This window comes from Miniopterus natalensis, chromosome 2, assembly GCF_054644295.1.
Source record: "Miniopterus natalensis isolate mMinNat1 chromosome 2, mMinNat1.hap1, whole genome shotgun sequence".
NCBI lineage: Eukaryota > Metazoa > Chordata > Mammalia > Chiroptera > Miniopteridae > Miniopterus > Miniopterus natalensis.
The window spans coordinates 20190644-20206273 of NC_142082.1; the positions used below are offsets into that span (position 1 = coordinate 20190644).

At 48.5% G+C, this 15630-nt stretch overlaps 1 protein-coding gene across 1 annotated transcript; it reads right to left on the reverse strand.

The window, feature by feature from the left end:
- Positions 1-1349: 1349 nt before the first annotated feature.
- On the reverse strand, positions 1350-5665 carry STAR (steroidogenic acute regulatory protein). The gene is made up of 7 exons (XM_016210563.2): positions 5602-5665; positions 4659-4772; positions 4215-4342; positions 3012-3170; positions 2695-2879; positions 1994-2087; positions 1350-1477 (listed from the first exon to the last, which is right to left on the reverse strand). Exons 1-7 carry the CDS (start codon positions 5663-5665, stop codon positions 1364-1366), a joined length of 858 nt encoding a protein of 285 aa, XP_016066049.1. The 3' UTR covers positions 1350-1363.
- Between the last annotated feature and the right edge of the window lie 9965 nt (positions 5666-15630).

Genomic DNA, 15630 nt, shown 5'->3' on the forward strand with positions numbered 1-15630 from the left:
TGCTGTTAGCACTAGAATGGAAAAGCTTCATGTGGTATACATTTTAGTAAAATAATGCCATCCCAATTTATATTTTTAAAGCATACATTCTTGGAAAGGGAATTCGATATTACCCCTTCCACCATCTCTCAAAATTGTAAAATATTGATCTACTAAAGCAGAGAAATTGGCATCCCTGAGCCAAGCTGAGAGCTGATACAATATACTAAAGATTCAATTGCCCTGTTAGGTCTAAAGAGTCACTAATGGAAAAATAATATTTGTTTTTAACATTATCATAGTAATAGTGTTCATTCACTGATATTTGGCACTGTCCGTCCTTTTTTATTGAATTTTTTGGGGTGACACTGGTTAATAGGACTATATAGGTTTCAGGTGTATAGTTTTATAATAATCATCTGTATATTGTACTGTGTCCACCACCCCAAGTCACACTATTATTTTAATTAAGTAAATAAAAATCCTCAGTCATAATCTTCATCTTTCAATGCCCATTAATCAGCTACCAGTTATAGTGCTCTTAAGATTTAGGCTTGTGCTTATCATGGAAATTAAATTTTTATCACAGGTTCTGATAACAGATTCTAAATAATTGAATGATATAAGTCCTTGGTAATTTTTCCTTTTAATGAGCTAGGGGATTTAAATTTAATTAAGCTTTTTGCCTAGGACTCCTTTAGTATGAAGTTGCAGTTTATTCAAGCAGATTTCTTAAGTAGAATTTTAAAACAGGTGCAGACTGAAGTTTTTGTATTATAATTTTTTATTCCGACTGGTGCTCATGGAAGAAGTAGGGAAACCAGTCTAATTAGTTTTCTATTTTTTCGTCAAGAAAACTTGAACTGGGTCTCCGGCTGGCACCTGCTGTGGGGAGTTGCCTGTGCTTTGCTACAGCGCTCTGCTTACTGGATTCGGGGGGCAGAGTTGCTGGAGCCCCCCTTTAAGACCCTATGTCCACACACATTGCCTGCAAGGAGTGGAGCTCTTGAGCCCATAAAGCATGAGGTCCCTATCCTTGTATTTAGCACCCTCTGCACCCTCTCTCAGCTAGTAGCATTTTAAGATGTTTTTAGATAGACATAAGGGCCAGAGAAGTTTTACAGATATTTTGAAACCCTTAACCTTCACAGCTAATCAGTGAATGAAGTTAAGAAGGCTCACCCTCTTTATATGAGACCATCCCTATTTTCTTGGTACTAACATTTTACCCGTCTGAGCCCTAGTATAATGTAAGTACACTGCCACCCCAGCCCGCTGTCCCCAGGTGGAGATCTCAAGCAGACTTGCAGGCTTCTGGGAGGGATTTTCCTTATAAGCGCGCAAGCCAATGCAGCAGGAACAGTGGAAAGCAGCAGGCTGGCCTTCAGCACCCGGCTTCAGGAGCAGGACTGGACTCCAGGCGCTTGCGCAGGTGGTTGGCAAAGTCCACCTGGGTCTGTGATAGGACTTGGTTGATGATAGTCTTTGGCAGCCATCCCTAGAGTAGAAGATAGAAGAATTTGGTATCTTGGGGGTGGTCCACTCTGGAGACCTCTGGACCCTATCACAAACATTATGGGTTGGTTTGGTCATGGTCTTCTAGCTCTGTTTAAAGCAGCAACCTTGTAGTTGACCGGAGTCAAGGGCTGGAGGACTGCATTGCTGCCCTGCTGTTGTGCAACTGTCAGAAGCACAGGATTTGCTCTCAAGACAAACAGACCTGTCTTCCCACTCTGTGAGACCCTGAGCTAGTTAGCACACCTTTCTAGGCCTAAGTTTCCTTCTTTCTAAAAGAACTACAGAGTTGAAATTTAATACCAGAGGTAAGAGGGAGCCATTGCAGGCTTTTGAGAGAGTGGAATATAAAGCCATTACTCTAACCTCTTCCCCCTTCAACAGTCTGATTCTCTGTAAATGGAAGGATTTTTTCCTATTCTGTGGGATAATGTGGGAGTGGTAAGGACCTATATTTCCCTCACTACTTTTCCACTGTGCCGCCTCCCACGCCCCTCACCTTGAGGTCAATGCTGAGCAGCCAAGTGAGTTTGGTTTTGGATGGACTCCCAGCCAGGGGATGGAGCACCATGCAAGTGGGCCCATGTTCAGCTCTGACAATTGAAGAGAAGTCAAGTCAGGAGGACAGTTCCATTCCCATGCTGACGACTTATACTAGCCACACTTCTTGACTGCCTGGTCTCTCCAAATCTCATGAGAGAAGTATCCTTTGCCAGGGGTGATATTTAACAGTTGGCATGGTTACGAGCTTATCAGAACAAATGCTATTTAGAGCTGGAGCTGGAACCTGGAGGCTTCCTGGGTGCATTTTAGTTGCTGGATAACAGAGAGATTGGGGAAAGGGTCCAGGGTGGTGGCTGGGGCCCCTGAGAAACTTAGGTAGCAGCTGCATCCTAAGTGGTGTGGATAATTTAATGACTAGTACAGCCGTATCTGGCCATACCAGCTCAACTTCAGCCCTACCTCTTGCTTTAGGAAACTTTTGAGGTCCTTAAACTTTTGGGGAGGGTCAGGACAAATTGGCTATATAAGTAGGGCTAATCTTGTCTTCCTCCCCTGCTATGGAAAATGAGAATCTTCCTTTGTAAAAGGAAGCTGAGAGTAGGGACCAAGGATTGTTTTTTTTGGAGCCAGGGGCTCATCACACGCTTGGCCCCCAGGCCTGGGTTAGGGGGCTTTTGAGCCTGCTGCCAGTATTACCTGATGACACCTTTCTGCTCGGGCATCTCCCCGAACTGTGTGGCCATGCCAGCCAGCACACAGGTGGAGCCTCGGCGCTTGGCACAGCGCACGCTCACAAAGTCACGGGGCCCCACGAGGTTTCCTGCTGATTCTGCAGCCAGCTCATGGGTGATCACTGTGTCTTTTCCAATCTTCTGCAGGACCTACCAGGCCACATGGAACCAGAGTCACTACTTAGCCATTGCTGGGGGTAAGGCACCACCACCCACAGCCTTGGCCACCTTTCAGACTGGGCTCTCCCGGGTTCCTGCCACTCACACTTGGGCTCCCCTCACCTTTATCTCCTTGACATTCGGGTTCCACTCTCCCATTGCCTCCATGCGTTCCACAAGCTCTTCATACAGCCTCTCCATGGGCTGGTCCACCACCACCTCCAGCCGGAATACCTTGCCGACGTCTGGAACCACTTTACTAAGCACTTTGTCCCCATTGGCCTATCGGGGAGCAAGAGAAGCCCCAGGATAAAGTTAGACTAGGACAGTATTCCTAGTCTAGGGCACTTAATGCCAGGCAAGGCAGGAAGGGGACCGTGAAAAGAACTGTGTATCAGGAAACCTGGAACTGTTTCTGAGTAAAATAGAGTAGGTGATTTTTCCTACCACAAGCCTTATACAAATGCTGAAGACCAGAGGTGACCTGCCTACTCCTTGGGCCCTTTTTCTTGGTGGTAACTATTGATAGACATGGGCAGGCCCAACTGGAAAGAGCCTGCCTTGACTTCAGAAGCTCAAAGGTCCTGGGAGAGACCAACTCATTACACACAAAAAGCGTTAGATGAGATCTTAAAGATTTTTTTAGTCCAGTACCTCATCCAAAAAAAGATGTAGGGACAGAGATAGGTATTTGCCCAGAGACCCTTAGCTAAGAGCATTGCTGGAGCTACATCCCAGATTCTTGACTCCCATACTGGTGGTCTGTTAACTTGGGGAAGGAGAGGTTTCACCTGAACTTTGGGCAATGGGCAGCATGTAAGCTTTTGGTGAAGATAAAGCCAAAGTCTCAGTAGAGCCACCTGCCTCTAACATATGCCCCGTTACTGGCTCCCAGTGAAGGTGCAGTGCTCGGGAGCAGAGAGCCCAGAAAGCGTGGGCTGTCCGTGTTCTAGTCCAGCCCAGTTGCAGGTGAGCCCAGATCAGCCCTGCAAGCTCAGCCATAAGGCAGGCTGAACACACAGTCACTTCCTTGGCACTGGAACTTCTAGCCCATGGTGGTCTCTGCTGAATAGGTGTAGAGTGTTTTTGGAGGATAGGTAAAGATACAGGAATGATGTTTCTCAAGTATGAGAGTACAGGGTGTCTTTGATGGGGGAAGGGAGTATTTGAGGATATGTCCTTGGGAAAGGAAAATCCTCAAAACCATTTGTTGCCCAGTGACCGCTGCACAAGGCAGGAATTCTGAGAAGAGCAGGACCCCCAGCTGGCCTGGAGGGTGGCAGTGGCATGGTAAGGAACCGTGTGTTCCTCCACACCCTCCCTCACCTGTTGGTTCTCCTTCTTCCAGCCCTCCTGGCTGCTGAGGATGCCCAGGGCCTTCTGCATGGCCTCCTCTCCCTGGTGGATATAGGCCAGCTCCCGGTCATTATAGAGAGTGTCTTCCAGCCGAGAACCTGGATACGCAGCCAAGGAGAGACCAAGTTTTCTACAGGTCCCCTGTCTTCCCACCAGCTCTCCTCCCTTTGATCTCTGGACCTGCTCTTTCCTCTGAAGAGGCAAGACCAAAGCCATAGGATTCAGCCTGCAGGTCAAGTTAGATGTGGCAGCTGCTGGTGACAGGGAGAGGATCTGGCCATGAGGAACTCCATTCCCATCCTCTCAAAGTGATTAAGAATGGCCACAGGGCTGGCTGGGAACAGAGCCACATGCAGTGTTTGCACCCTGGAAGCCTCCTGCCACTGGTTGAAGCCCAGAAGCCTCAATACTTACCAAGCAGAGAGCTCCGCCGCCGGACCTGGTTAATCCATGCACTTGGGGTTGGGCCCCCCAGGGCCCTCCGGTTCAGCTCCTGGCCAATGGCCAGCATGGCTTGGTGCCTCAGCCCTGCAGGAAGGAAAGGAAACTGTTACTTAGGTGTGGGAAAGCCCCTTCCACCCCTTCATCTTGTCACAGATGAGGAAACTGCCTTGGAGAGGGAAGTGACTTGCTCAGGAACATACAGATTCCTAGCAGGGACCTGAACTAGAGCCGGGTCAACTCCCAGTCCAGGGCTTGCTACACTGCACCAGGCTTCCTCTAGGGCCCAGAAATCTGCCTTCCATCTGGGCTGGCTGTCCCGGTCCTGCGTGGAGGCAAGGGCCACACCAGGGTTTCCTTCTTGAAAAAGGGAAGCTTCATTCAAACCAGAAAAATCCTGCAACAGCAGGAGAATTGAAGATGCCAGTCCCCTAAGGTGTATGTAACTGCCAGCAGCTAGGGTCTTTGCTCTGCTGCTGTCTTACTCCCCTTTCTCTCCTCCCCACCCACCTCTTCCCTGCCCATGTCTCAGGCTTGCCAGGACTGCTTGTTGGAGCCAAGGCTTAGCCCTACCTCTACCACTGTGGCTAGGACCTTTCTGGTACCCTTGGGACCAATCCTAGAGGAAGGCTAAGTCAGGAAAAGTGGAAGGAAGATTGGAGCCCTGGAGGGGAGACCAGAAATTACAGAACCTGGAAGGGACAAAGGCATCTTGATCTCTAGCCTAGTTCTTCGCGTGGGAAAATTGAGGTCCAAAAGGGACAAGACTTGTGCAGACTCACCCGATAAGAGGCACAGCTCGGACCAGAGCCTGAGTGGCCTGCTCTCCTGCCCCCTGTCCTGTACTTTCCCCACTAAGCCACATGCCTGAGGCCCCAGTCACCACCACGAACACCCTCTCCCAGAGGGAGCTCACCCTTCATGTTGCGCACGTGTCTGTAGGAGCTCCCGGCACACAGTTTAAACATCGCTTGGAGCATGGTTTCCTGGTGGCGGGAAGCGGTACTGTTGCGGCTGCTGCTGCCTCTGTGCTCAAAGGTGACTCCTTCCGTCCTCCCTAAGCACGGCAAGGCCTGCCTCTGGGTCCTGCAGCTGTGGCTGCGACCCTGTGCTCTGCATCTTAAATGCACCCAGCTGAAGGCTGTGCTTCATCACCGGGAGATAAAAGAGCCATCAATCACTGTACAGAGGAAGGGGTCAAGGATAGAGGGATTACATCACACTGCTGCGGCCGCCCGCGGGGGCGGAGGGAGGGGAGGGGTAGAGCAGCGCACAGAAAGGAGGAAGGAGGCTGGCGCCAGGCTCAGCCGACGCAGGGGGAGAGAGAGCGGCTGAGGTGAAGGCGGTTTAGAAGAAAGCAGACACCGTCTGACGGGTACTATTTGAAACAGATTTCTAGCCCTCATCGCCAGAAACTCCAGACTCAGTAGGTCCAGAGTTGAGGCCCTGAACCCTGTACTAAAAATAGAATGTCCAGGTGATCGCCATGCAGGTGTTCTGTGAACTGCACCCTGGGCTTTGGGAGACGCCGCCTAGGACAGTGCCAGGGTGTCTGCTAAGCACTTAGGGGGTTGGAGCAGGTAGAGGCCATCCAGCCCCTGGGTGAGGAGCCCAAAGTCCAGAGAGTGGAAAGGACCTGCTCAAGGTCACACACGTAGTCAGTGGCAGGGCTAAGACAGCAACACAAATCCTCAGTCCATCTTTACACAGTTCTCGGAAGCCCCCAGACACTGTGTGTGTTCAACTGTTCAATTATTTACTCAGCCATGTAACAGCTTCACCAAAGCCCTGTTCAGAGATAGTTCCCCCTCCTTAGGGGTTTGTGCTGGTGCCAGGAGAATACCTCAGGGCTGAGTCCTGTATGCTCGCAAAGCAGAGGGTAGAACTGGCCACAGACACAAGAAGAGGAACCTGGGCCTGGCCACTCTCTGCACCCTTCCCCTCCCTCTCCCCAAGTACCCAGGTTGGGCAGGCTGCACCCTAGGGCTTGGCATGAGCAGAAAGGCGGAAAAGACAGTGTCGTGGGGTGCTCACCCGAGTCTGCACTCTGGGGGCCCGTGCTCTAATCAGAGACACTGGAGGCAGCAGAATCTTCTCTGCTGTTCCCCATATCATCACCCCCCCATCCCACCCTGCCCCGTCAGTGGAGGAGATCCCCACCCAGCCTGCATGCTGTCCTCTGATGAAATCTTTCCCCTTTAAGATTGACCTTGAGGTTGATTTTAAACCAGATTCATCCGGCAACAATATTGGGAGGTCGAGAGAATCACACTGACTCGCTCTTCACCCAGGGTCTGCCTCCTGTGTGTTTTGTGCCCTGTCACCACTGGGCACAGAGGGAAGGTCTAAAAAGCGGGGAGCAGTAGCAGCCTCCGCCCCCCACTGTCTCTCTTACTCCAGAAAGGATGAAAGGGACGGGACCTGGTCAGAGCCAGGCCTGGTGCCCGGAGCCCATACAGACCAGGGTGAGTCCCACACCGCCCATTTCAATCCCTGGTAAAGCAGTGGAAAGGGGCCAGCAACTCAAGAGGCCCTCATCCTGGGCTCGTCTCTCACCAGCAGCGGCCCCGAGGCCCTTGGCCCATTCCTCAGGCCCACCGTGGCCGGCCTCTGTACAGCCTTCCTTCTGGAACGACTCGTTCCTTACTGTCAGCACCCTAGAGCGGCGCATCTCCGCCCTGATTTGTGGAATGGTTTGTGTGTGCTCCCTTGTCCCTCCCGTGGGACCGTTTGTCCCCGAGCAGGCGCAGGCCCCTCAGCCCCCTGCACTCAGCTTCGGGAGGGCCCTGAGCAGGCTGTTGCTGCCTCTATTGGGTGATCAATTGGGGAAGCAGCTGGGGGCGCGAGCGTGGCCTTTGAATTAGGAAACCTGCCCGTGGGCTTCGTTTCCAGCCCTCAGAGAGAGAGGACGAAGGGAAGACAAGGCCAAAGGAAGAGGCCTGGGCCCGCGCTGCTCATGTGGGGAAGGGGGGTGATGGGGGCTTTGCCTGCCTTAGACTTGGAAAGGGGAGGTGTGGGTGGTGCTGGGACGCCGCTCCTCCCTCCTCAGTACACGTGTGCCCTCCTGCACGTGCGTGTTCCAGCGGAGGGGGTGCGGAGGGGGTTTTTGTGGGACAGGCCCTGCAGATAGTGTTCAAGGCCCCGCTGTTGCCATCCTGCGGAGAATTATGGCCACTGTGAGAGGGGAGGAGGTGGAGCGGGGAGACCGGAGGACTGAGGCATAGGGCTGTTGCTGATGTCAGAGGCAGCCACTGACTCAACGGAGGAGGGTGCGGGTGACCTCCGCCAGGGCCAAGGCTTTCTTCTCCCTCATCCTTTCCAGGCCGAATGACTAGTTAACTCTCACTGTCCCTCTGAGTAAGGAGGGGAGAGAGGTCTGGGAATTTCCTCTGGTTCTGGATGTCACCTGTATCTGGCTTTGTTTTTTTTTGATGAGGGCAGAGCCCCCCGGGGAGATCAGATGGAAGAGGTCGGGAAGGAAGATACCAGAGATCTGGCTCAGGCTGTGCAGTGGGGAAAGGAAGGCCCCGTGGTCAGGGGAGGGAGGCAGGGGGAGCAGAAAAGAAGACTCCACTCCATTCACTCATTCATTCATTCATTCATTCATTCATTCATTCATTCATTCAACAATCCTTTATTGAGTGTCTGCTGTGTGGCTCTACAGTTATGAGGAAAATGAACTATGTGACCCAAGACGGAAAGTTGTAGAGCAGATGAGGGGTCTTGGAAGTACAAGGGGATGGAACACCTAATTACACAGAGAGAGGGAGGAGTGTTATGGAAGGCTTCTGGGAGGAAGTGACATTAGAGCTGAGTGTGGGAAGTGCAATAAGGAGTTAGCCAGCTTTGAGATAGAGGATGGGGTGTGGGTGTTCCAGGTAGAACGAAAGGCCAACAGCACGGAGAAGGGATCTGAGGGTTGAGAGCTGGGTGTCCTGGGGAACTTTGGTGGTTCAGCCATGGAATGTTCGTGGGTTGTTGTGGAAGATTCCTCTGCAGGTTCCTAGGAGGCAGGGGCTGAGGTGAAGAGAGGCACCTTTAGCTTGTCTGGGCCCCAGCTCAGAGCAGGCGAGTGCTGGGCAGCAGCACCTGTCTTTGGGTTTATTGAATGGTAGTGGGGATGCTGTGAATTGGAGTGGAGAAAGCACAGGTTTAGTGTTCAGAGACCTCCAGTTCTTGCTTACTTTTTAAATTTCAACTTTCTTATCTGTAGAATAGGGATATGTTTCCTTTTTTTTTTTTTTAATCATCACCCAAAGATATTTTTTCCATTGCTTTTCAGAGAGCGGAAGGGGGGGAGAGAGAGAGAGAAACATCAGTGTGAGAGACACATCAACTGGTCAACTGGTTGCCTCCTGCATGAGCCTCAACAAGGGCCTGGGATGAAGTCTGCAACCGAGGTACTTGCCCTTGGCTGGAATCGAACCCAGGACCCTTCAGTCTACAGGCCGACGCTCTAACCACTGAACCAAACTGGCTAGGGCTTCTTTTTCCTTTTGTAATCCTTTGAGGGTGGTTTTACCACTTAAATGAGGTAAAAATACATCAAGAGCCCATAAGATGAAGTGCAGACTTCTCAGCCCAATCTCTGGGTCCTCTGAATTCTCACCCTGGCTTTCTTCTCCAGTCATGCTCAGCATCGCGCTGAGGTGCCCGCCTGTGGTCTGCCCCATTTGTACCCTCTCCACCTTCAAGGCAGCTCACAGTACTGTCTGTCCTCAAGGGCTTCCCTTTCTGTCCCACATCACCCTACTTTTTCATTAGAATCCAATACTTTTCCCTTTGGGTCTCCTTAATAAATGTTTGTCAGTAAGACTATTGCCTATCCCCCCCCCTTTTAAAAGATTTAATTTTTTAGAGTAGTTCTAGGTTAGCAAAGTTAAGTGGAAGGTACAGAGATTCCCCATACACCCTCTGTCTTCCCTGCCCCCACATAGTTCCCCATTTTTTACATATCTGTAAACACCATAAGGAGTTTTTGCATTTTCCCAAGTTTTTGAATAGCTAGCACTTAGCACAGTGCTAGATAACTAATAGACACTGAATAAATGCTTAATGATTGGAAAGCATAGAACTTGGCACTTTGTAGATTCTCAGCAAACGTTGACATTGTCCATCTCTTAAGGATGGCCAGCCTGAAGGTGAGGGCAAACCTTGGACTACTTATAGGGTATATGCTTATTTAATATAGAGAGAATGGAGTGTTTTCCTCCGAAGGGGCCATTATGAGAAGGCAGCAGGAAGTTAAGGAAAGTTTGACTCTTTGGATTAGAAGTAATTATTGATTACCTTCCTTTAGAGTACATTTTATGTAACCCAGCATTTAATTCCTTAATCTGAGTAGGTTGCCATCATTTCACAGGTATAATTCTTATTTGTACAGGGGCAACTGTGAGTATAGGCTCACTGAGGGTATGGAATCTCTCCCGCGAGTCTGGCACTGCGCTGGGGATTCAGTGGGTGCTAATAATTGCTAATGAGAACTCCTTCTGTGCCAGGCGTTGTTCTAAACCCTTTACACACATTAACTCACCTAATACGACCACCACCTAGGGAGTTGGTACAATTATTACCCCTGTTTTATAGACGAGGAACTGAGGCACTGAGAGGTCAACAGCTTGACCAGTTCAGAAAGCTATTTACATAAAGAAGCCAGGATGCAAAATCAGGCAGTCTAGTCTGTGTTCTTGGTTACATAGCTTAACTTTTAAAAAAATATATCTTTCTTGATTTCAGAGAGAGGAAGGAGAGGGAGAGAGAGTTGAAACATCAATGATGAGAGAGTCCTCAATGATCAGCCGCCTCCTGCGCGCCCCCCAGCTGGGGATGGGCCCCGCAGGTGAGCCAGGTTTCTTTGCCCAGGGAGTTTGACAGAGAACATAAAGCTTCCTCTCTTTTATAATAGCCTAAACCAGAAGAGCAAACTGAAGGCAGGTGGGACGAATTTAACCTTCCAGATATTTTATTTGACTTGCATACTATTTTAAGAAAAAACTGAATTATAAACTCTAGGGACAGAAAACAAATCAGTGGTTGCCGGGGGCTGGGGAAGGAGAGAGAAGTTAAATACGAAGGGGTATATAACTAGATGCAGTTGTTAAAACTCAGAGTCGTATACTAAAAAGAGTACATTTTACAGGATGTAAATTATACGTCCATAAAATTGGGTCTCAGAGACGGGGTTCCCAGTCAACCTGGGTTCCTGACCTTGAGATACGCCCAGCATTGAGCCCTCTCTCTTCAAGTCCTAGCTCCTGGTTAGCTGGTGCCCTAGAATTCTCTGTATTTCCAGAGCAGCAGGTGGAGGCCATTTTTTGCCCCCTGGTCTGGCCAAGTGGCAGCAACAGCCACTTAGTGGCTGGAGTTAGGGGGGACATATTTTTAAAAAGAATGGGTAAAATATAGGAAAAAAGGACCCGATTTTATTCTCTGCTTCCAAGTCTCCTGGCAGAACCCAAGGAGTAGACAGGTAGGGGAGTCCTAACCAGGCAGACCGACCCTGAATTTGAGACGGGTGAGTAGCAGACATGCTCCATTTCCTAGGGTTGGTTTTCTCCTTTCAGGCTAGAAGATCTTGGGAAGGGGACAGGAACATTTACTTTGGATCTTGGCTCCCTTATCTGGATACAAACCCTGTAAAAGCAAGCACCCATGAAGCAGCCCTTTGCTCTCCTTCTCCGGGGACCCCTTGGAGGGGTGATGTCAAGATGGGGGGCGGGGCACTGCAGGGGAGTTCTGCCTGGAGGGCAGTTGGGAGGAAAACAGGCATTACTTCCAACAGCCCTGACAAGTCCTCCCTCACCCCTGACCCCACGTTCCCCGGGACTTTCTTCTAGACATTTTGACACCAAGTATCTCCAAACTCTTCACGCCTGGGAGAGCTGTGGTCCACAGTGAAGGCTGCCCTACAGAACAGCTCCGTGTTCAGCAGAAGGATCCCCACTAAGTACTCAATTCGCGGTCGTCCCTACAAAGTACCCCACTTTGGTTGCTCAGGGGGTTCAGCTGTCCTCATCTTTTGGTGCCTTACGTGTCTGAAGTATCTGAAGGCTGAATTCACTGCATGCTCCCAGTCATCTATCCATCTGTCCATCCATCCTTTGAGACCTAATACATGCCAGACATCATTCTAGATGTGGGAATATAGGAGTGAACACGACAGACAAAAATCCTGTCCTCAAGGGTTTACATTTTAGTGGCCAAGTGGAGCAGATGGTAAACAAGTAAAACTGATGTCAGACTGATACTTGCTATGGTGAAAAATGAAGTTGGAAAGGAAATAGGAGGGGAGAAAGGAGTGCTATTTAAGAGAGGGAAGGTGAAAGCCGAGCAGAGACCTGAAGATTGTGAGGGAAGGACCCTGCAGCAAGTGTGTTCCAAGGCAGGGAGAACTGCAAATCCTAGCCCCAGCCAGGGCACAGATGATTTTCAGGGGGTGACATGAAAGATGGGGAATGGACATACAGTTTTCTTTCCTAGTTGCAGTAGCATATAACAACTTACTACAAGCTAAGGCAGTTTTTCAAATGTTTCTGATAACTACCCACAGTAACAAAATTTTAAACACATATGTCTAAATTTTATTATGTAATGCACTCTATTTTCTACTCTATTCCAATTTTTTATATTTATTTATTTAAATCCTCACCTGAGGGTATGTTTGTATTGATTTTAGGGAGGTAGAGAGGAGGGGCTGGAGAAAACATCAATGGGAGAAACCGATCAGTTGCCTCTCATATGTCCCTTGACTGGGGATCAAACCCACTACACCTGGGTATATGCACTGACTGGGAATCAAACCCACAACCTTTTGGTGTATGGGACGATGCTCCAACCAAGCCTGGCCAGGGCCTATTCCAATTTTTTAAAATGCTGATTATAGCCCAGCCAGGCTGGCTCAGCGGTTGAGCTTCGACCTAGGATCCAGGCGATCGGGGTTCAATTCACGGTCAGGGCACATGCCCGGGTTGCAGGCTAGGCAGCCAATCAATGACTCTCTCATCATTGATGTTTCTGTCTCTCTCTCCCTCTCCTTTCCTCTTTCTGAAATCAATAAAGATATATTTTTAAAAAAAATGCTGATTATAATCCACTAAATTTGTATCAAGACCTAGTAGATTACAACCCAGGTTTAAACTAAGGTGATCATGTTCAGTCTCATTGGCAAAAACTTGACCTCCCTTGGATTTAACATAGTCCTAACAGGTTGTCATCTTTAGGAGTCCTTGCATTGGTACAACACATGTGCAAATGAGCTGTTATCACCAGTGACATTTCTGCTCAGCTCATGTTAACTCCTAGGTGACGGCTCAGACTAGACTCTCTCCTGCTGCTCTTTCCTTGATTATGAGCAGGGTTGGTTAGCTTCAGTCTGGAAGGTTGGTTCTGCATTAGTGCATCAACCTGCAACGTGTATAAGCAAAATGCTTTCTTTGTACCTCACTAGGAATGCTGGCTCCTAATAAGAAAGGAAGTTGGATGGAGCTTATCTCATAGTATGACTTAAAAAATATATATATCTTTATTGATTTCAGAGAGAGAAAAGGAGGGGGAGAGAGAGATAGGAACATCAATGACGAGAGAGTCATTGATCGGCTGCAGCCTGCAACCTGGGCATGTGCCCTGACAGGGAATCGAACCCCGATCTCCTGGATCCTAGGTCAACGCTCAACCGCTAAGCCACGCCCGGCCAGGCTCATAGTATGACTTTTGAAAGGTGAAAAATGCCCCACAGATTTTATATATATATATATATATATATATATATATATATATATATATATACACACACACACACACACACACGTATGTGTAACTTTTTTGGGGGGGAGCCAAAGGGTGGGGAACTGTTCATTAACTGCCTCTCCTCTAATATTTTCTTGCCAGCTACAATTCCTGGGACCCCTTTCTTGAGCTGTGCAGTGCCACCATGAACATCATGATGGACCTGAGACTAGAGGCTGGGAACTCCCACTGTAGTTGCCTGGTGCATCCGCTCTGCCTGCTGGCATGTGTTCTCTGCTGTCTGCACTGCCCTGCCTGGGACTGCCAGCCAACATTCGTGAGCAAGAGACCATTTCCCAGTCTTCCTCACCTCTGTGTAATATCTGTGGGGTTCATACGGCTTCCCAGAGGAACCCTCCACAATAGGCAGTATAAAGGTATCTAGCTGTCGTTAAGCATCCAGGGCCTGTTGGGAGTTTATCAGACGTGGGGAGGAGAGCAGATAGTGCAGTTTAAACTTAGCTAGAGGCGCGCAACATAAGATCAAAGGCCAAGGAAAGGCAGAGAGACCAGCTGGAAGAGTGCGAGATATGCTGCTGCACTCAACTATATCACAATAAAGATGGCTAGGAAAGGGGCTTTGGTAGATCTTCCTTGTCTCCTTTTAAAGCCTCATGGGAACCCCTATTGGAAGAAACTATTAAAGATAAAACAGGCCCTGGCTGGTGTGGCTCAGTTGGTTGGAGTGTCCTCCGGTACACCAAAAGGTGGCAGGTTTGGTTCCTGGTCAGGGCACAAACCCTGGTGGGGGATTGTATGGGAGGCAACCAATTGATGTTTAAAAATTAAATAAAGGTATGAAGAGGGAAAAATCCATGATTTTAGTATCTGCAAAAATCCTGGGCTGGGCAGAGCTGAGGGTAAGCCATTTTGCTGAGCATCCTGGAGACTAGGAGGAAGGAAGCTGGTAGTCTAGTTTCACTTGTTAGGTCTAATTCTTCACTGCTGCCTGCGTGACAAAGGTCTAAAAGCAATAATCAAAATCTTGCTACGATTGGGAAATTCTTGGCTTGTCAAAATTCAGTCCCTTTTCCTTCTTTAACATAAGAATAAACTAGAACTCGTTAATTACGTTTGAAGTTGAAGGTTGAACAAACAAGGTAACTAGAGTGAGTCCAAATTCCTTACAGGTATCAGACACTCTGAAGCAGTGGTGCTCAGAAAAACAAATGCTGTAATCCCAGTGACTCCCAAAGAATGTTATGTAGATATGTCCCCCCCTTCAAGTAGTTAAAACAGCAAGATTAGAGGCAAAACATACTTGATAATCACTAGGTACAAATGTTTCTTCACAAATTATCTACTTTAAAACCAACTCAATGATGAATACATAGCTCAGGGGTCAAACGGTTTACAGGCATTTGGGGCAGTTTTGAAAACACCCAAGCTCATGAAATGTTAAGTATATGTAATGCTGTAAGATAATTCAGACATAAGAATTGCACAAAAATCTTATGAAAAGGACATCTTTGCTCAACAGATTATGAAAAGGAAATACCTGGAATAATTCTATTTCAAAAAAACCCCGAGAATCTGAGGACTTGCTCAAGCCAAGGTGCCAGGGGAAGAACGAAGTAAAAATTCTAACCTATGTCTCCTAAACTCCTAGTCCAGTACACTGTCCACTGAACTACACAGTACTCTCTTCAAGTAGCCTGTCACACCTACTACGGAGTCAACATCAAACCAGAAAAATGGCATCACCAGGTGGTCACCCAGGAATAACCTAGATGTAACAGTCACTGAAATACCATTTCATTTGTGTTCCTTTTTGATAACAGCATAAGAGGCTCAAGACTCAATCCAAAGGGCTAGAAAACAAAACTAAATTAACAGAAGATTTAGAGAAAAAGCCACCTTAGTTAAATATTGGATCTTATGGGAACCTAGTTTTGAATAGCTGTTGAAGCTGGAACAGCAACTTCAGTAGTGATGTTGTTCCTCAAACCTGAGGCTTTTGTTATAACCAGTAACTGTGAAACATACTGATAGCTCCTTCTTGAAGGCCGAAATGTTTTTTTTTTTTATCAGTGGGGAGAGGGGAGGACCCACAAGATATTTAGTATGAAAATATTCCTTTGAAAGTAACCAGCAACTTGGAAGTGAGACGGGGGGGGGGGGGGGGGGGGGGGGGGGAATTCCAGTATGCGTACTGTTTATA

Coding starts and splice junctions, on each gene's coding strand:
- STAR (XM_016210563.2), bottom strand. CDS start 5,665: ATGCTCCAAGCGATGTTTAAACTGTGTGCCGGGAGCTCCTACAGACAC. Junction 3,171..4,214: donor GGAAGAAGGAGAACCAACAG/GTGAGGGAGGGT, acceptor GCTCCCCGATAG/GCCAATGGGGACAAAGTGCT. Junction 2,088..2,694: donor GAGCAGAAAGGTGTCATCAG/GTAATACTGGCA, acceptor TTCAATTGTCAG/AGCTGAACATGGGCCCACTT.